Source organism: Triturus cristatus, chromosome 3_1 (assembly GCF_964204655.1).
Source record: "Triturus cristatus chromosome 3_1, aTriCri1.1, whole genome shotgun sequence".
NCBI lineage: Eukaryota > Metazoa > Chordata > Amphibia > Caudata > Salamandridae > Triturus > Triturus cristatus.
In genome coordinates, this window is record NC_140583.1 from 921203950 (window position 1) to 921225634 (window position 21685).

The 21685-nt window shown below is 39.9% G+C and overlaps 1 protein-coding gene across 5 annotated transcripts in view; it reads right to left on the bottom strand.

Moving 5' to 3' along the window:
• PKP4 (plakophilin 4) overlaps positions 1-21685 on the bottom strand; it is a 693496-nt gene that overhangs the window by 278365 nt on the left and 393446 nt on the right. For all 5 annotated transcript variants that reach the window (XM_085645508.1, XM_085645509.1, XM_085645506.1 and 2 more), the window contains one exon: positions 13046-13080. In XM_085645508.1, the coding sequence (XP_085501634.1) occupies positions 13046-13080 (35 nt within the window). The remainder of the gene's footprint in view (positions 1-13045; positions 13081-21685) is intronic.

The window sequence follows — 21685 nt, forward strand, 5'->3', positions numbered from 1 at the left end:
CCAGAGGTTGACAATAATAACATTTGTGGGTGAACCTCGAGACAGTTTTACATCTATATCTGCACCTCTCTTGGTCCCTTCTTCCAGGAGAAGATTTGTTTTCCTTTTTGATTTGAGTTACACTTTTGTGTTTCGTTTTGTCTTTCTTTATTATACTCTACCCTCACCACTATTCTTCATCTTCTGAAAAAATTGCGCTCCATCCAAGGTGTTGGTCTGCACCTGGATGTATGATGCGGCCCAATGATGAAGCATGACACTATCAAGTGTGTGAGGGCAGTATTAAGACATCTGTTGATTTTCCCACGTTTAGCGTCCAGTAAAGTTATTTGTGTTATTTATTGTTTCTCTGTCGTGTGAGACTACATATCGGTAAGGGAGTCAGAGAAAGTTTAATCCCTTGTCTCTCCAATCTTGTGTTTTCTAGTATAGCACGGCCGCTGAGCCGTAGAGACGTTAACAGGAATTACCTGTATCTAAAAAATCCCCAATAAGGTTCTATTAGAATCTGTAATGGAGGAACAAGGCCTCTCCTATGGAGATGAGGCCGCAGCCAGAATTTTAGCATGCCCTTCCCTGCTAGGGGACACCACACTTACACAGGCACTCACACAGGTGGAGGGTTGGGATTCACTGACAGAGTTAAAAAAGGACACAGGTTAAGACCATCTTACATGGAGCAATACTCACTGAGTATTTGAGTGCCAATGCAGCACCTGGTGGCCTCCTAGTAGTCAATGAACCTTTAATCTTCTTGGAAGACGCGACGTTCAGAAACAATTGGTCATTGATTGCTTGGAGATGCTCCAGAGATTGGCTTATCCTTATTATAGACACAGCCAAAAAAATCTCTGATGAGCTTTTGATCCAAATCCAAACAAGTGAGGATAATTTGAGAACACAAATCCAAATCTCTGTGTTTAAAAAGAAATTGGAAGAGACGAATAAGGTAGTGAACGAGTATAAAGACTACTTGGTCAATTCCAAGGTACAAAAACTACAAAAAGATCTGAAGAAATTCTCTAGGGAGAAAGTTTATCCGTATATAAACGATGAGTATGTGAAGAACAAAGAGAATGCAAACACACAGAAGAAGCCGACTCGTCAGAATTTAGACAACTCCAGCTCAGGAAGTGAGAGCAGCGATAGGGACTATAGACCCAGATACATGGGTAGAGGTTTGTCGAGGGGATACATGCGACCTTACCAACAAGGACCACAAATGGGATTTGGTTGGCCTCCCTTGTACCCTCCGATGGGCCCACCCCAATTCTTCCCTAAAGAATATCCGCCTTTTTTAGAGAGAGGCAGGGGGAGAGGCAGGGGGAGACAGAAATCACAGAGAACACAGAGGGTTCAATGGGAAGACATGAACCAGAGGATAACTCGCAGCATGGCCCGAGAAGGGGAACCGAGTACCAGCAGGGACCAAGTCTAGTTATGAATTTAAGCAACAAGATTCTGACACCTATACAAGAGAGGGTGTTATCAAGAGGTCTAGGATTCGTCCCCCACCAATCAACCAGACAAGTTTAAACTCAAGTGTGAACTAGCCGGGTTTTTTCGGAACATACGTCTACGAGTATTTTTTTAAGGAAAAGAAGATACTGTACAGGGGGACGACACAGGTTTTAGGAATAAGTCGACATTTGTTCCTACCCTCAATCAGCTACCTCCAGACGTGGGAGTTTTTGAACAGGCAGTTCTAAGAGAGGTAGATCTCTTAACTACAACAAGAGCCAATAAACCCTTTTTTAATTTATCCTCATTGGAGAACAAGGCCCTGAAAGAACTTAGGGACGATGAGTCAGTGGTTATAAAACCCGCAGATAAGGGTGGTGCAATAGTGATCCAAGATCTAGACACTTACAATGCTCAATGCCTGCTTCTGCTGAATGACAGAAGGAATTACACCATCCTAGATAGGGATCCTACAGAAGAGCTAAGGATTCAAATCTCCTCGCTTATAGAGGAAGCACTGGCTAATGATTGGATTAGTCAAAAGGAGGCACTATTTCTGTGTAATCAATATCCTACTGTACCTTATTTCTATACCCTTCCTAAGGTGCATAAACCTGTACAACCTCCACCGGGGCGTCCTATTGTTTCTGGTGTGAATTCAATCTTGGAACCCTTATCAAAATTTTGCGATTTTTATTTACGTCCCATTGTACAAAAGATGCCTGCGTATTTGAAGGATACCCGGGAGGTACTAAATCTTATTAAGAATTTGGAATTCGATAGAGACAGAGATCTGCTAATTGGGCTGGACATAGAATCTCTATATACAAACATTCCCCAACGAGAGACCCTGAGGGTTTTTGAAAACATTCTTTTTGCAGAAGACTGGGAGTTTCAGACGCCAAGGGCATTTATATTTTGCCTCTTGGAATTGGCGCTGACTAAGAACTTCTTTAAATTCGGAGATCAATTTTATTTACAAACTCATTGTACATCCATGGGGAGTTCTTGCGCCCCCAGTCTGGCTTGCCTCTACGTCTCTAAGTTTGAGGAAGAAATAATTTTTCAATCTACCAATCCCTTTCTGAACCATATAAGGGAGTGGCACAGATATATAGATGATGTCCTTATCATTTGGAGGGGAAATAGAGTTTCGGCTGAAACCTTTCTCACCTGGCTCAATCAAAGGAATCCGTTTCTCTTTTTTACCGGAATGATTACGGATGATACTCTTTCTTTTCTCGATTTGAATATCAAAGCAGAGGGAGGGACTTTGACCAGCAGTGTTTTCCATAAAGAAACGGATAGAAACAATCTGTTATTGTTTCTTAGCTTCCACCCTCGGTCTCTGAGGGAAAATCTTCCCTACCTGCAGTTTCTGCGTCTACGCAGAAACTGCTCCCATGTGGCGGATTATAAAAAGGAAGCAGAGAATCTCAGTGTGAAACTCAGAAATAGAGATTACCCTGAGATTGTAATCAAGAAAGCTCAAAAAAGAGCTAGGAACTGCAACAAGGATGTCCTATTGGAAACTAATACAAAAGAGACAATGGAAAGGAGTATATGTGTGACTACATATAACACAACATCTAACCATCTAAAGAAAATCATACAGAAGAAAAGGCAAATTTTGAATTCGAATGGATTGAACCAACCTGTCCCCTTGTTTTCTTTTAAGAAGAGTGCAAGTATCAAGGACATGATTGTGAACACGCGTCCGAGGCCACAGAGGGATGCTGTTAGTTTGCGAAACCACCACCAATTTTTACCACCAGTGGTAGGTCACTATGCATGTGGCTATTGTAGAGCTTGCCCTGCCTCAATCAATGGAAAAAGCATCGACATTGGTTTAAACAGTCCCTGGGAATTGGGACAACATTCCACATGTAACACAGAAAATGTGATTTATTTACTGAAATGCCCCAGTGAAATGCTATATGTGGGCATGACAACTCGAAAAGTAAAAACTCGCATTTTGGAGCACATGAGCACTATACGCTGCGGCAAGACCAATACAAAACTCACTGCTCACTTCCTAGAATATAAACATAATGAGAAGGACCTTAGGTGGGTAGTAGTGGATAAACCATTTATTCCACCAAATATGAGCGATATCTCGAGTTTCCTCTTATTGAGAGAACAGAGATGGGTGGAACGACTGAAAAGCAATACGTAGGGATTAAACGATGGGATCCCCTGGTTCCAATTATATGGAATCATGAAACATTGAATCTGAGAGAGATAGACACTTGACATACTTAGATGGTTCTATATTCTGTGGGAGACGCGAGAGGGAGTTTACCACCTTTTTTTGAAATAACCCTCCGATACATGATGTATGCTAGATAATCCGTCTTGTGCATAATTAGTTTTCCTCTCCCAGTTGATCAAACATATGAGCTTGAGCACAATAAGACCGCTTTTTTAATCATTTGAGGTCTTGTCCGTATATGCAGAGGAACTTAGTAATGGCCGCCATGCTAGCTGTACTGAATACACAGGTTACAGCGAGGACCTGTTTCTATGATTATGGAACAGAGAGCAGTCTGGGAAGGATGCGAGCGTGGCTGACAGTTATGTGGTTTCACGCGTATGCTGGCTCCTTAAATAGAGGCTATACCAGAGAGACCCGTATCGTTGGAGGACGTACGAGGGGAGACCGGAGACAGTGTCTCTTTGGAGTAGTAAGTACCCACCGTTAGCTGTGGCGGTAGAAACATCTTGGAGGCTCTATTGCTCTAAACCTTATTTTTCCCAAGCATTACAATCGTGGGAACTCTGAGCTGGGCTTTGGTAGGAGGAGCGGATGATATCAGTGGGGGGAAGTTCACTTCACGATATTTGTGGTAAAATAATGGCGCATTTGTGTGAGGTTAAGACAGATGACTGGGTTAACTTTTGCGACAGTATAGCTGCACTAATGCTGCTGTCCCGTATTTTGTCTACCTTGCTCCACTCTTACCCGATGGTGCACAAACATCCAGAGTGTGACGACAAGAGCACCTTCCCCCGCAGTCCCGGGTTCAGAATAAAACTCGTAGCCTCTTGCAAGTACATTTGATTTGTTGAAAGATTGGCACAATTGAACCATAGATTTGCAAGGAATACCTGATGTTTACTCTCTGGGGCTCTAGAGAGATTAATGGTTGGGCATTTCGTTGTTTTAAACGTATAAGCACTGTGAATACACTTGCAGGTCCTTGACCAAGAATTTCTTCGCACTTACGCCACTGGTTGAGGGGTCCACGTGGGGGGTGATGTCCGCCTGCACGGGCTGAGGGTGTTGTTGTAAAAATAGGCTGCAATGAAAGATATTAATCACTTAAATAGACGCATGGGATATTCAATAAGAATAAAGGATAATGAGAAGAACTATGAGTTTGGAGATCACGATGTGTTTTCCCTTTTGTTTTTTCTTGTTGTAGAATTGTATATCCTCTTGGAAATCTCAAGACAGAGTGACGTTGAGGCAACACCCTTATTTACAAAGTTAAAAGGTAAAGAATACCCGATTAGTGATACAGACCAGTGAATAGGGTCCGACACCCTGATGAATGCCAGAGTGATCCGGTTGGGCACATAAAAAGCTGGCAGAAACATGTTGGTTTTTGCAGTGGGGATTGAAGGGTCGTTACCTTCCCTGAATACCCCATATTGTTGGTTTTAATCCTGCCAGAGGTTGACAACAACAACATTTGTGGGTGAACCTCGAGACAGTTTTACATCTATATCTGCACCTCTCTTGGTCCCTTCTTCCAGGAGAAGATTTGTTTTCCTTTTTGATTTGAGTTACACTTTTGTGTTTCATTTTGTCTTTCTTTATTATACTCTACCCTCAACACTATTCTTCATCTTCTCAAAAAATTGCACTCCATCCAAGGTGTTGGTCTGCACCTGGATGTATGATGCGGCCCAATGATGAAGCATGACACTATCAAGTGTGTGAGGGCAGTATTAAGACATCTGTTGATTTTCCCACGTTTAGCGTCCAGTAAAGTTATTTGTGTTATTTATTGTTTCTCTGTCGTGTGAGACAACAGATTGGATAACCCCGAATGACTCAACTAACTTTAAAATAAGGCCAAAGTAAAACTGTGTGGAAACAGCACCAGTAGCTTAAACGTTAACTATCATATGTTGGTAAGTCATTGCAGGAAAAAGCTATAAAGATCATAAACATGCTGTTATAATATTTATTAAAATTAAAATTCAATGGTCAATAGATTGTTGCATAGATGATTTTCTAAAAACTGGTTTGCTTCTGCTAGCAAGCCTGCACATTCATTAATTAGATTCTGCTGGGGTCGTTCTTCTCTCCAGCGACAGTAATTAGTGCATTGACAAGGTGTGAAACCTTTGTTCCGGGTCAAGACAGGGCTAGGGTGAAAAAAGTAATTACTGGCTACTTATGTTGGAATGTGGGAGGGGAGGGGACAGGAATGGCAGATCACCCTGCCCAAGAACTGGCTGGAACCTTCCCGAACAGCGTGTTTATATAAAAGGAGAACAGGGAGAGATTTAGGACAGGAGAGGGTATTGGTTGTGGGAAGGCGACATGAGAGAAATTTAGTTTTTTCGAATTGCCATTACTCAAATGTGAAATAGGTTACATGGAACACCCTACTTGCTGACAGAACGCTGTGTATGGATATAGCTATTGGAATGCACAATATAGTCTACTAAACTATATGTATTGCTAATGCTTGTAATATGAAATGTCACTATATAAAAGGAGGCTATGCTGCCAGGGGGGCTCTGATGATATTTTGCTCCAAGTCAACCTGACTCTGCTGCAAGCAGTGGGTGGTTTGGCTTGGCTTCAGGACCAGCTAGCCAGTATTATTAGTATAACTTTGCTTTCAGCTTAGTATTGAGGGGAGTGCCCCATCAAAATATGACGGTTCAGTGACTAAATATCAAGGGACAAAATATCGACTACACAAAAAATCGACACCAAAATATAGAGGGACAGAATATCGACTCCCTATCTACAAACAGGTAAGTACTAAAATATCGATTCCAAAATATAGACTGTCAAAATATAGTTAGCCAAAATATCGAATTTTTTAAATGTATTAAAAATAATATAAAATTAAATATTAAAAACAATTAAATAAAACATACATAATATAATATAAAAAAGCTTAAAATTTAAACATAATATAAGTAATTTAAAAAAGTCGAGATTTTGTTGGATACTGAGAGCGTAAAAATTACTATTCCCACTCCAGTGAGTGCAACAGTAGGGAAAGCGTTGGATAGCGTAGGGGTAAAAATTACTATTCCCACTCCAGTGAGTGCTACAGTAGGGAAAACGTTGGATAGCGTAGGGGTAAAAATTACTATTCCCACTCCAGAGAGTGCAACACTAGGGAAAGCGTTGGATAGCGGGAGGGTACTAATTACTATTCCCACTCCAGAGAGTGCAACACTAGGGAAAGCGTTGGATAGCGCAGGGGTAAAAATTACTATTCCCACTCCAGTGAGTGCAACAGTAGGGAAAGCGTTGGATAGTGGGAGGGTAACAATTACTATTCCCACTCCAGAGAGTGCAACAGTAGGGAAAGTGTTGGATAGCGGTAGGGTAACAATTACTATTCCCACTGCAGAGAGTGCAACAGCAGGGAAAGGGTTGGATAGCGTAGGGGTAAAAATTATTATTCCCACTCCAGAGAGTGCAACAGTAGGGAAAGTGTTGGATAGCGTAGAGGTAAAAATTACTATTCCCACTCCAGAGAGTGCAACAGTAGGGAAAGCGTTGGATAGCGGGAGGGTAACAATTACTATTCCCACTCCAAAGAGTGCACCAGTAGGGAAAGCGTTGGATAGCAGAAGGGTAAAAATTACTATTCCCACTCCAATGAGTGCACCAGTAGGGAAAGAGTTGGATAGCAGAGGGTAAAAAATACCATTCCCACTCCTGAGAGTGCAAAAGTAGGGAAAGTAATGATTTAAATTTAAAATAAGATTACATTAATTATCAATACAGATACAAAGTTAATTACCAATTAATAATAATTAATTACCAATTAAAAATTAATTATCAATACACATAAATAAAAAATTTAATATTTACTTTATTACAATTAATTTACTTCCCACCCAATTCCCCTATAAACCCACAACCCACTCCCAATAATAACAAATACAATTTACATTATTATCAATTAATAAAAATAATTTTGCAAATAATAAAAATTATTTAGCAATTCATACAAATTATTTACCCATTAATTAATTAATTGGTAATTAATTTGTATCATCAATTAATTATCAATACACATAAATAAAAAATTTATTATTTACTTTATTACAATTAATTTACTTCCCATCCAATTCCCCTACAAACCCACAACCTGCTCCTAATAATAACAAATACAATTAACATAATTATCAATATAAATTAATTACCAATTAATAAAAATTAATTACTAATTAATAATTAATTATCAATTAATTAATTATCAAAACATATAAATATAATTAACATTTAATTAACCATAATTAAATTACTTCCCACCCTATTCCCCTATAAACCCACAACCCGCTACGGAATTAAATTATGCAATAATTAAATTACATAACATTCATTTGTTGAAATAAATTAAACATACATTACAAAAATAATACATCATTTTAACACATATACTACAATACATAACACACAAAAAAAATTCAATATTATGGTAATCTATATTTTAAAATTCGATATTATGGTATTCGATATTTTTAAAGACTATATTTTGGTAATCGATATTTTGTACCCCAATTTCGATATTCTGACCTATCTATATTTTGATGAGTCGATATTCTGTCCACTCTATATTTTAACTTCGATATTCTGGGCAGTCGATATTTTGGAATCGATATTTTGGGTGTTTACCAAATATGACAGCCCAAGTGGAAATTCTGAGATCCACATACTAGCCAAGAGGTCCTACATTTTCTAAAGTCTCCCAGAGCAGTGTTTTCTAGGATAGCTTAGTAGAAAAACACCGGAAGCACTGAAAGTAGGCCGGGGGTTTATTATTGTTTTAGGATTAAGCCCAGAATTGTCACCATTCACTGCCTAATATATCCAATAAGAACACCAGCTCCCCAGAACACAATTGAACATGGGAGAGGCAGAAGAAACGTGCATACATTTGCTGCCTGCCTCAAGAAGGATAGGGGGAAACCTGCTTCTTCTTGTACTCTTGCTTTGGAAATACTCAAGGGACAGACCAACTGTCCTCCTATTAGCCTCGCGGACAGAAACGCCTGAAGAGAGAGGCTCTTCTGTGGAAGAGAGAGGTGACCAATTGGTAAAAAAAAAAAACACAAGCCTGCTGGATCCCACAATGGAGTGAGTGGTTGACCTTGCTTCTGACTCCAGCACTATGGCGTGTTCTCTCAAAGCCTCCCCCACCTGTTTGGGAGCTGCACAAGGAACAGTGATTAACAGCCCATGCTTGCCTTTTTCGCTCATGATATTGACACTGAATTCAAGACAGAGGGTCTGCAAAGAACACGTATCCAGTCTCAGGGAGCCGTCACTGGCTACATCGTCAAGCCTTGACTACGCTGGAAAATTTGGAGAACCATAAAGTATCTACCTCTGAATGTGTAACTTAAGACTGGAATGATGCAGCAAAGTTACCTCAGCAGCAAATAAACCTCATTGGCTGCATTTTTCAAGACTATCACTTTTGGCCCCTAAACCCAAGGCTTCAGAGGGACCCCAAAAAACAAGTATCAAACTTTAAGAGATCTCCACTGGCTACAGTATCCTGCCTTGACGTTTCTGAGGATTTGGACTGCCATAAAAATAGACTAAGGTCTAAGGTAAACTCTTTAACCTCTTAATTGGACTGTGCACATTTTTATGTCATTTTGTTTATTAAATTATACCCATTTTCATTAAATTGGGTTGGGGAGTTTAGTGGTATATTACTGGACATTAATATTGTTTGGTGCTGCTTAGATACCTACAATACATTTCTCTCCAGGAAAGAGTGGTACTTTGTGTCATAGCTACCAGAAGTGAAGCCCAGGTTTTCTCATTGAAAATGTGCTTTGGCCTGAAAAGATACTAGACTACCAACGTGCTGAAACCCTTTCCTCTAAATTAATAATTCAGATCTCACAGAATATAAATGTGGTGCCCTTTTCATATAAAAATGCATACTAAGAGGCAAAGCATCATTGCAACAGTTAATAGGGGATGGTCTATCAAACTTCATCCCTGGAAAAAAATCCTCTCACATACCCTAGAGCAGGCTTCTCCGAGTAGCTCGTAAGCTACTGGTAGCTCTCCATCTACCTGTGAATAACTCACATGTGTGCAGCCCAGTCTACTTATCTAGAAGCTTTTGCTCTGTTGAATTAATATATGTATATCAAAATTGAAAAGTGAATATTCAACATGAAAATGTGTTTTTTTTAAAACCCTTAATTTCCATGCTATATTTAAAACTGGTATTTGAATCATAAATTACTCAGCACTGGGAGATTTGAGACTAATAATATTACCTTGGTGCCAAGGGCATTGGAGATGTGGCAGTTATGTATTAACCTTGTAGAGGCATTCAAAATTTAAAAAGCCTTTTTACATTACTACTGGTATTCTTGCACTGAGGTGATCACGGCTGGTAATCTTGCATAGGGTGGACACTGATATAATCTTTTCTTATGTGTATGGCACTAATATTAGTAGCTCAGGATGATTTTCATTGAACATAATATAACTCAATACTGTAAAGGTTGGAGACCCCTGTCCTAGAGAGTATCCTATTACACCCCATTTCATTTCAAATATGTTAAAGTGGAAATGGAAGATATCTTCAAGCCAGCATCAGTGCAATCATGAGACAAACGACTGCCGAGCTTCCGTCAAATTACGTTTTTATCCAAGGCGTAGAGACAAATCTCTATTCACGGCCTGGAACAATCCTTGAGGACTGCACTGGAGGATAAATATCGGTTTTGGTTCTTTTGGACCTATCTGTGCATTTAATAAAGTGGACCATACTATTTAAATCCAAAATATATCCAATTGTTCTGCCGAGAAGGTTCTCAGAACTACTTGCAAATAAGATGCAGAGAGTTAAGCTGCTCCCCCCACATAACATGGAGTGAATCTTACATGGTGGATGGTGGGGTACCCTAGGCTCTTTCCTCTCCTTAACCATTATCAATACTTATTTAACTCATTTCTATGCAATTATGGGCCCCATCAATATAAAAGTACAACACAATTTGACACTGGCCTCATCTTAACACAATTCATGGCATTAATGGTCAAAGGCTGCCATTTTCAATCTCATATTCTGAATTAGCACCCATCTGCTGCTCTTGAAGGAACCGTCAACCACTTATGGATACAATGGGTAAATCATTTACTACCCCAATAGTATTAAGAAGGCAATACAGCAGGTGTTACTAATAATTCCTGTACCTCGTTCATTGGAATTATGAGGGTTTAAGACGTTTTCTTAAAAGGCCACATATCCATTTGTATAAAAACCTCAAATGCCACATAAGTTTAAATATTCATTGATATCTCCAAATCGGTTGGATGATTGTAATTAAAATTCAAAGCATTCTCACATTAGCACAGTGAGTCATTCAAATATGTTCCATTGAAAATCATTCAGAGGTTAAATTCCTTTATATACACATTATCCCAAGCATAATACTTTCAAATAACTTTGCAAAGTCACTCTGACAACCTATTAATTATTCCGGACATCTTGTTAATGATAATTCTTTAATTTCAGCATTAGTTCAAGCACGAATAAATACAACTTCACATTCCGAAATCCCTAGTCAGCTCATTTAATACAATTTTATATTTGCCATGTAATAAAAAAACCTCAAGTTAATGCCACTGCGGTCTGTAAACAAAATGTTATTATGTATGTAAAACCCTTCCAAAAGCATGCCACAAAGTACATCCCTATAATATCTACACGTAGGCTGTGATGGGCTGATAATAAATTAAATAAAACAAATGCAGGGCTGAGCTCTGATTCAATCAATTTGTTGCTTGTGATTTCAATCTCAATATGAATCATGCTTTTTTTAGGAGCAATCTCTTTTCATTATTGACTGATCCTCTCACTACTGAAATAGACCGTATTACAGACACAAACCAACAGGATCACACTTAAGACCATCCTGATAATGTACTGACATCACCTAAAGAGGATTATTGTTCAGTATTGCACACAAGTGTTCTTAAACCCCCTTGTTCACATCCGTGGCAATACCGCTGCATACAACACGCACACACACACACACTCTTAAACTTAAAAAATATTGTTTTGCCGTCAAGGCCAATTGTTTGGACTAATTCGCTCCTGCAATACAGGCATATACTCTAGTGCATAAACAAATCCTTGCGCTTTTCAGACCGTCAAATCAATTACAGAGCCTGTTATAGCTTTTCAGTGACACTAACTGCTTTAGAAGTCAATACTTCTTCAGGGTGATCTTTTGTAAGACTATTTGAATCCTTTAAAGTTTTAAAATGGCAGTTGTGTGTTAAGTACAATATATACAACCTAAAACTTGCCTGTTTTGCTTTAAGGTAATACTTAATAAGCTCTGGATACACCAGTAATTCTTAAACAAGTGTTGGAAAAGCCAATAGGTATTGGCTTTGCCAATGCTCTTTTTCTTGACTATAGTTTAGCATTAATTAAGTCTTCTAGTAGAGCAACACTTTGGGCATCTGGGAAAGGAAAATCAGTGCTTAAGTACAACAAAGAGCAAATTATTATGTCCACCTGTGTGTGCGGGTACATGCGTGGCCATCTCATAATGGTTTTTGTTATACTTTCACAATAAACATTAGAAGATGGTCAACTATGTGTATGGGCAAACATCTAGGAAAGGCTTTTGGTATAAACTAAAACACAAACCAATGACGGTCATTTGTGAGATCACATGTCTCCACAAACATTGGAGACCATCTTGGAATGGGTTTAAAACTCATTTATAAACTGGTGTCACCAATTGTGCTCACAAATGATGCGGTGTTCTGCTAGCAGCTGTGAGAGCCTGACACTTTTGTGCATACAAAGCTGTCAGGCTTTTGAAAATAAAGAGAAAAGCAATTATGAACAAACAACAGTTGATAAAAGGGGAAAGATGTCCCCAGGGATTAAAGAGGAATAATATATTGCACCCTAGTCGCCTCAATGCAAAGACAAACTGCTGTCACTCACAATGAGTGGGGCCAAGGGCGGACTCATTGCCCTTTCCTGTATAGTGCAGAAGCAAGATTTGAATGACAATACAAAAGAACAACAGATGAAAAGGGCTGATTGCATGTATGTAACTTTGCCAGATTTCCTCGGGGAAAAAGGTATTTGGTAATGTCAGACTTAATGTACACTACCATTAAATACACATAGTTTACTAAAAATAGATTAAATCAAAAAGCACATAGATAGGGAACATGAAATTAAACACAGTTAGCAAACAATTACTTTGCAGGGGTTTTCACAAATATTTTAGGAAGGTATGGCATATTACTATTAAATGCGTTTCTGGGCAGCATGTTGTTCTTGAAACACAAGTAAATGGAAAAAAATCTTACCAGATGATCTCCAGGGGAAAGACTTCTCAGTAGAGCTACAAATGATTAAAAACAAATCATAAAATTAAAATTCAGATGAAAGGAGTTGCTTCAAACAAATATATTCCACTGCAGTGGTTACAATATCTATTATACATCTGTCGAAAAAAAGACAGTCAGGCTGTTTTACAACTCTCAGTAAATCAGCTGGAAAACAGGACAGTATGACATTCCCGCTGGGAACTTCTATGAATTAAAATTCCCACTGGACAACTATCTATGTAAAGCGCTCCAATACCTCCGGGTCTAGCCAGAGCTAAATAAAACTCCAAATAAATAAATCTAATCTGGTTTTACTTGACAATCTGTTAGTATGCTACCTTATGTGCATATGTAATTTTTCAGAGCCAGGATAAATGTCGGCAATGAATTTGAAACCTTGACTGTATAGGTTTACCTATACATGGCCATTACCAAAGTAACATAAATTAATCCACCATATTACAACTAATATTATGTCATTAGTCCAACACAAAGATGGTCACTACAAGGCATGGACTAAATCTACAGATGATAGAATTTAAGAAAATAAGATACTTACCAGTAACTGTGGTTCTCCAGCATTGGTATCTTTCATAGATTCACATGCTTGAATCATTCCCCATCGTCGAAGTGGGAGTCCCACGGTATATATAAAGCAGTAAGTAAAACTCTTACATTGAAGTTAATGGAGAAAACATTCACTTTAATAACTCAGAGTCATTAGAAATGGCCCAAATTCCGATCAATCGGGCAACAGCACCCTTAGAACACTTGCCACAGAGGCTCCTGCTCTCAGATTTTCTAGCACAAGTGAAATATACCCACATACATATAAAGATATATATCCATATATAATAAGCAAGGCTTCCAGTTTTCCGTTTCTACTGATTTATACAGACAGAAAACAATCTATTTCCTGTCTGTATTTGTCTTTAAAAGCGGAAAAATACAGAAAATTGGGCTTCTTGTAAAGGACTCCTTTTGTTGTCCTTCATAAATTCCAGAGCAACTGCTAAACAGATAGACACCATGGGGGCTTAAAAACAGATGACATTCCCTTAAATACAGGCATGTGTGAACATGTATTTGTATATAATGCTAATAATTATTACCAAAAAATAAATATAGAAAAATACAGACGGAAATGTTTAAAAATAAATACAATAAAATCGGGAGCCCTAATAATAAGTAAACATCTGCAAAAAACTGGGGGAGCCTCTATGGGGAGGAGGGTGAGCCGCATGTGAATCTATGAAAGATACCAATACTGGAGAACCACAGTTAAAGGTAAGTAACTTATTTTCTTCTCCAGCATTGGATCTTTAATAGATTACCATGCTTGAATCTCAATAGTTAGCAGTGAACAGTATATACAAATACATGCATGCGAGTTAGGATAGTGAAAGCATATTGGAAGGTGGGAAGAAAAAAATAATCTCACATTATTGGAAAAGATGACGCAGAACTGCTTGTCCTACAGCTGCATCAGAGTTTTCTGCGGCATCAAGGCAATAATGGCGAGTAAAAGGGTGCCTGTAGGACGAGGTTGCTGCTCTGCAAATCTGTTGAATGGGCACACTGGCAAAAAGAGCTGTTGATGTGGAGACAGCTCTGGTAGAGTGGGCCTTAGCTGCAGCAGATAACAGTTTTCCTGCTTGTTGATGGAAAAACTGTATGGCTGAAGCAATCCATCTTGCTATAGTCTGTTTTGTAACGGGAAACCCTTTTCTGAGGTCTTCATAGGCTACAAATAGCTGGTCTGCCTTGCGTATGCTGGTAGTCTTCTGCATGTAGAATATGAGACATCTCTTGACATCTAATGAATGTAAGGATTTTTCCGCTGGTGCTTAAGGATTGGGGAAACATTTCTTTAAAAGGACAGGCTTGCTCAAATGAAAGTCAGAGGGTACTTTAGGGATAAACTTTGGATTAGTCCGGAGAATTACACAGTCATTCGTGAACTGAAGGAAAGGCTGTTTAATTATAAACGCTTGTATGTCATTTACTCGCTTGGCTGAAGTAAGAGCTGTTTTCTAGGAGATGCATTTTAGCTCTGCCTTACGAATGGGCTCAAATGGGTTGGGGGGGGGGGGGCGGGGAGGGGGGTGGTAATGGGGGATGGGGAGCCCAAACAATCCCTTAAGAAACAGTTTTATGTGTCTTGAGGGCCATAAAGATGGGGAATGACTGGTTCGCCTAAATCTGGATATCGGGGCCTGATGGAACTGGATGGAAGCATGAGAAAGACCAGATTTTGCTAGGTGAAGTAGAGACGGAAGTATCTTTTCTGATAATGAATAGAACTAATGGACTTCTGAGCTGGAACACCAGATACAAAGCCTCTTCCACTTAAGTTTGTATGTTGTGGTTGTGAACTGTGCTCTGGTATTGGCAAAGACCTCGACAATCAGATAAGATGGCTGGGATGGCAAATTCATTGAACTCAGGAGCCAGGCAGACAATTGAAGAGATGTTGAGTTGGGATGATGGACTTGGACCTGCTTCACTGTTAGTAGGTTCGGTATTGGTTGCAACTGAATGGGTTTCTGCTCCGAGAGGAGGAGGAGGAGGAGTTCTGCAAACCAAAACTGAGGGGGGTCACTGGAGAGCTATGAGAGGGATCTGACATGGCTCTTTCTTCATCTTTCTGAGTACTCTTGGGATTAATGGAATCGGAGGGAAAAGCGTATGCATAAATCTTTGACCATTTGATCAAAAATGCATTCCCCCCACGATGCAACTTGGGGTTGCCAACTGGAAAAGTACTGGCATTTGTGGTTCTCGCTGGTTGCAAAGGGATCCAATTCTTTTTTGTAGTGAGGTGATATGTCAGGTTGTGAATTCTTTCCTGTCTCTCTTGTGAGCTGAAGGTTTTTACCTGCAGCATGTTGATAGTTACTCCCAGAAATGTTATAGTAGTTGAAGGTGTGAGATGTGATTTTTGGCAGTTGAGTGACAGCCCCAAGACACAGATCAGAGATAGACCGGCCCTTGTATGTCTTTCTGCTTGCCTTTTATTAGCCAACCATCCAATTGTGGAAATATTTGGATTCAGGATTGCCTTAGATGTGCAGCTACTGGAGCTAATACCTTGGTGAAAACTTGAAGCGCTGTGCTCAGGACGAATGCTAAGACCCTGAATAGACAGTGCGCACTGCACTGGCCACCCTGAAGCCCAAAAACATCCTGTGTTTGGGCAGTATGGGGATATGGAAATAGGTGTCCTGGAAATCCAAGTTTGTCATACGACCTCCTTGATTTAAGAGGTGCAGAACATCATGAAGAGATGCCATATAAAATGGTTTCTTTAGGAATTTGTTGACTTGATGAAGGTCCAAAATTGGGCGCCACTCCCTTTACTTCTTTCGTATTAGGAAGAATCTCTAATAGAAGCAGACTCCCCTTTGAGCTTTCGGTACCACTTTGATTGCACCCTTGTGTATCATGATGATGATCTGAGACAACAGTTCCTTTAAATAGGAAGCAGGTGGTCCTTGAGGAGGTAAGTTTGGTGGGGTTTGTTGAAACTCCAAGGTGTGCCCTTTGGTGACTATGTAGAGGACCCATTTGTCCGATGTGATTTGTGACCATTATGGAAGGAAGTTGGAAATTCTCCCCCCAATCTTGGAATTTGAGGTGGTGGTGGCAGCCGGCACTAGAAAGGTGTCACTGTCTCTTGGAAGGGTCTCTCCCCATGTAAGAGCTTTGTCCTCTGGTGGGATGTCTGTAGTAAACAGAAGTCAGCAGTTTGTAGGGCTGTTGGCCAGTGGAATAACGATTTTTGGCCCGGATAGGGCTGGTATTGCTTATACTGCAGGCAACCCCCTCAAAAAGAGAAAGTTCATATGCCTCGTGCTCCACGAAAGGGCTGGTTTCCTTGTGCTCCATAAAAGGGCTGCTTTTTAAACTGCAGGGTGCCTAGGGATCTGGCTATATATGTGTCCTTTTTAATGGTCTGAAGTGCATCATCCACGTGCTGACTGAATAATTATTCCTCATTGTAAGGCATGTCAATCATTTTTGTTTGCACTTCCTGACGGAAGGAAGTAGCCCTTAGCCATCCCTGGCGTCTCAGAACTGCAACCCCTGTAAGCTGCTAGACACCTGTAGATGAGACGTCTATTGCGCAGTCAATTATCTCAGCAGAAATCCTTTCTCCCTGTTGTAGAATCTTCCTTGCCTCTAATTTAGAATCCTCTGGAGAGCATAAAAAAATTGCGATATATCAGAGCACATTTGGTGGTCGTACCTGCCTAGGATTGCAAGGGTGCTCAGACTGTCGTAGCCGCCATAGTAGAGAACCTCTTCCCTAAGGCATCAAGGTGTCTTCCTTCCCTATCTGGAGGAGTGGTTAGGGCAGAGGAGTGATTCCTGGAACGATACTGAGCCGCCTCTAATATAACCGAATCTGGCTTTGATTGTCCTATGAGGTAGGCCGGAGAATTATCAGGTGCCTTATATTTCTTTTCCAGTTTAGGGAGCAAAGCTGGTATTGAAGCTGGAGTCTTCAGGACCTCAAGGTCCCCCTCCCATATAAAGTCTACAATCGGAATTGCATGGACCCGTTTCTTGCTTTGCTCCTTAAAATCATATAAAAAGCAATCAGATTGCTTAGTGACCTTGGGAAGTTGAAACCTCTTTGCCGTATTTTCCATGAATATATGGCACCCCCCCCCCCCTATGTTCTCCTGTGCGGAATCAACTGGAGATGGAGTAGCAGGAGATGGCTTCTGAATTTGGTACTCATCCCATTCCTTGGTGAAAGGATAAATCATCAACTTCCCCCTCTTCCCTGTCTGCATCAGTGGACTGTTGGTCCTCCACTGGGGGTTGCAGGGTTGTTAAAGGCAAGTATGACAATGGTGACGTAGATGCAGCAAGAATAGGAGATGCACGTCAGAGTAGGTGGCCGCTGAACAGGCATTTGAGGAACCGAAGCAGCAGATTCTGAAAGTAGGATTCTGCTGTAATAGTCCGGTAACATATTTTGCAGGTTGGAAAGTAATGATGTGGCCATTTGAAATGCAGGTTCCTGCTGCATACACTGTTGAGATGTATCCTGTTGCAATAATGGTGGTCATCATCATCATCTTGACATTTTATATGGAGATCCGAGGGGCTGTGTGCCTCTCCAAACATACAAGTATCCTCTTAATTCCTTAAAGTTCTTATAATCAAATGGATCCTATGGAGGGTAAGCCGAAACCTTGCTGGGTGAAGTATGTACAGGCAAGAGCACATCTTGAGAAGATTTGCGTTTAACTTGTAAAATAGGTGAAATCAAAGACTTATACGTTGTCTTTTGAACGTCGATGATTAAGGCAATAGTTTCGCCGATGGATCTACAAGCTGTGGCGGAGGTAACTTTGTTGGATGGATAGTTGACGGAAAGTCAGTCGATGGTGTACATATTAGCTCCATCGATGATAGTGTCTGCGTTTTCATGGTTAATGTTGCTGAAGTAGATACTGGCTCCATTGACACGAGTGCCGATAACAGTGGACTCTTCCGCAACTGGGCCCTCGACGGCATAGATGACGATGGATGCGCTATCAATGACGATGAGCGAGTTGACACAACCTGTTTCGAGATCTACATCGACGACGTTTTAAGCAGTGCTGTCATAGGAGCGAAAGGCTTCACCTTTACCAAAACTACGGTTGATGGAGATTTCGATTACATCACCAGTTTGGATTGCGGTGAAGAGAAAGTGTTCCCAGAGGTGAAAAGCTGTAGAGAAGATAACAAAACGCTCTTTCTGAGAAAAAACTATTTTGTCAGAAGGCCAGAAAACAGAAATACTGGGCAGAGCGCAGAGAGACTCATCACACGACCTGCGGTAGAAAATCTGAGAGCCTGGAGCCTGACTGATCGGACTTTGGGCCATTTCTAATGATTGATAAACAATTAAAAGTAAAGGTTTTCTCCATTAACTTCAATGTAAAAGTTTTACTTACTGCTTTACATATACCGTGGAACTCCCACTTCGACGACCAGAAATGATTCAAGCATGTGAATCTGTGAAAGATCCAATGCTGGAGAATTCTTATTGACAAATATGATAATAGGAGAGTATTGTCTTACTGGAAAGGGATGAAATCCTCTTAGAAAGCTAGAGTGGAAAAAATGCAATACCCTAATCCCGGGTTGGGTTAGACATATTAAAAACAGACATGAAAAAAGGAATACATTATTCACCTGTTGCACTAATGCTCAATAATAAATATGCCTAAGAAAGTCATGCCTACATGCAACCTGGTGCCTCACCAACAGGAATTTGTTATGAGCTTTCCCGCACTTACAAAAAAAACATTTTTACTTCTGAGTAGCCAGAGTTATGGCTGTTAGTGACAGGTTGCTTAATGAATGGAGGAACTGCGTGAAGCAGGAATTTATTAGCTACTAAGTTTGAAGTGCAGGCTTTTCACACGCTTCTACCCATATACTTTTATTCCCAGCATGGAGGTAAACTCTAAGGCAGGAAATTACAGGAGAAGTGCAGCATTAACACCCACCACTGGTCCAACGAAAAGATTTCTGAAGACTACTGGCCCAAATATAATAAACTTAAATCATGAGAGTAGCAATTACAGCACGAGTAAGTGATACTCAAAGTGTATGTACGAAATATGCATCAATTGTTAACAGTTTATGAAAAGGTGCTGGTGCTGCCTTTCCTCTAATCAATAAGGCAAGCATGCCTCCAATGAAAGAAGCAAATGGATGGAGTTACTCTGCCATTTAGGACCAGGAGGCTATCGAAGAAGGTACAACACTTTTTAGAAGACTGTCTCCCAAAGACATTACTCCCACTGATAACACAAGGTGTGGGTAAAATGTTTCTATAAAAGCAGGACGTTTTCTTCAGTCTGTTTCTTATCCCACAAAAGAATGTTGTGATGGCAAGTATATTTACCTCCCACTTTATGTGGGCACAAAGAATCTACGCACATGTTAGATTAATTAGAAATAGTTTTTATTTAATGTATTCTCCAAGACATCAAGTGGTTAAAATGGATTATCTCAATTTTTCTTTTTGCATATTAGATCATAAAGGCACACACTATTGTAATGGCACTACAAAAGAATGAGTCCTTAGGCAGGAAGTGGCAAACCACATCACATTTCTTTGTCACACATCATGCTCTTTGCACAAGAGTGTGCAGTGCACTACCTCATGCCATTATGCACATCTGTGCAATCACAGGAAAATGATCCTCTTATTTAAACAAAAAAAAAAACAATAATAAAAAAAAAGTCACTATGTTACATAAGTATCAAGTGTTCACTGCTCTGGGAGTTGTAGTAATCTCCAATTTTAGTTCATGTATTTGTCATCAACTGTGCATGGGATCAGTATCTAAAGATTTATAGTGAATGGTAAGGCGCTAAAGCGGAGGGCTCAAAGGCAGGGTAGGTGTGGTTATCTGTGTGTATTTCATAGTAATACATTCCCAGAAATACACAAGTGTGTTCAAGCAAACTGCACTTCAGAATATGTCACTCTCTTCCTTGCCCCCTCCACAATGCAAGACCAGCAGATCTGTCCAGAAAATTCCCTTCATTTTACCTAATCCAACAGACCCACCAAAGGATACCTATTTACAGATTTAATAACGCTTGAAAACATCACAAAAATGTAGAGGGAAGAAACTGTTTCCCAATAGAAAAAGTCAAAGCTACGGAGAAGCAGTGTATTTCATCAAACTGAGAGTGAAGTGATTGTATACAGTATGCTCTAAGTTAGTTCTGTTGCTTCTGTCAATGCTGATGAAGGAATATCCAATCTATGATTCTAACAGTTTTGTAGGACATTGGAACTTCACATCACTCAATGTACATATGATTGATGTTTATTTATTCTGGGTCCTGAGTTCAGACTTAACCCTGAATTGCTAGCCACATCCTTGCTTCAACATTCATTATTTGGTCTATAAAGCAGACAAGGCAATAATCTCCCAACCATGACATGAAGGTCTCGGGCCTGGCTTGGAAACCATCATTAGGGTTTTTAATCCTTATATAATTCATCACAAAATAAAAAACATCTTACCTGTGGCTTTGCGGTACTACTCATCTGATTTTTACTGAGGCCCTTGGTGACTATACAAAGCCGGTATGAATTTGAATGTATTAAGTTATTAATCTTTTTGATACACCTTTACCCAAGTTGAATCCTCCCAGAAAGGTGAATGGACAACAAAATTTGAAGTCAGAAATGTTAAAGGGATACCCATAGGTACATATGGTTGCAGTTTATGGACTTTGAAATTTGAGTTTAGGCTTAACGGCTAATTGCTAGCCTCTTCCATGCTGCAAGTCTGAAGAGATAGTGTGAGCTCAAAGGAAGTTTATACAACTACAGTTACACAGTTCTTCCCTATTCTGGAAGCAGGCATAGATATGTGCTGTTGGAAATGACCAACAGAATGACAGCTCTTAAATATGGCACAAAAAGATTTACATCAGCCAAAAATAATCTAATTGATATTTGGGGGCTGATTGTGTTGTAAGCAAATTTGAATCTAGGCTATAAATGGGCATTGGGGTGAAATAAGAAGACGTGGTAGTTGAGCATGACCTGGTCAAGCCTATATGCAATAAACTTGTACAGACAAA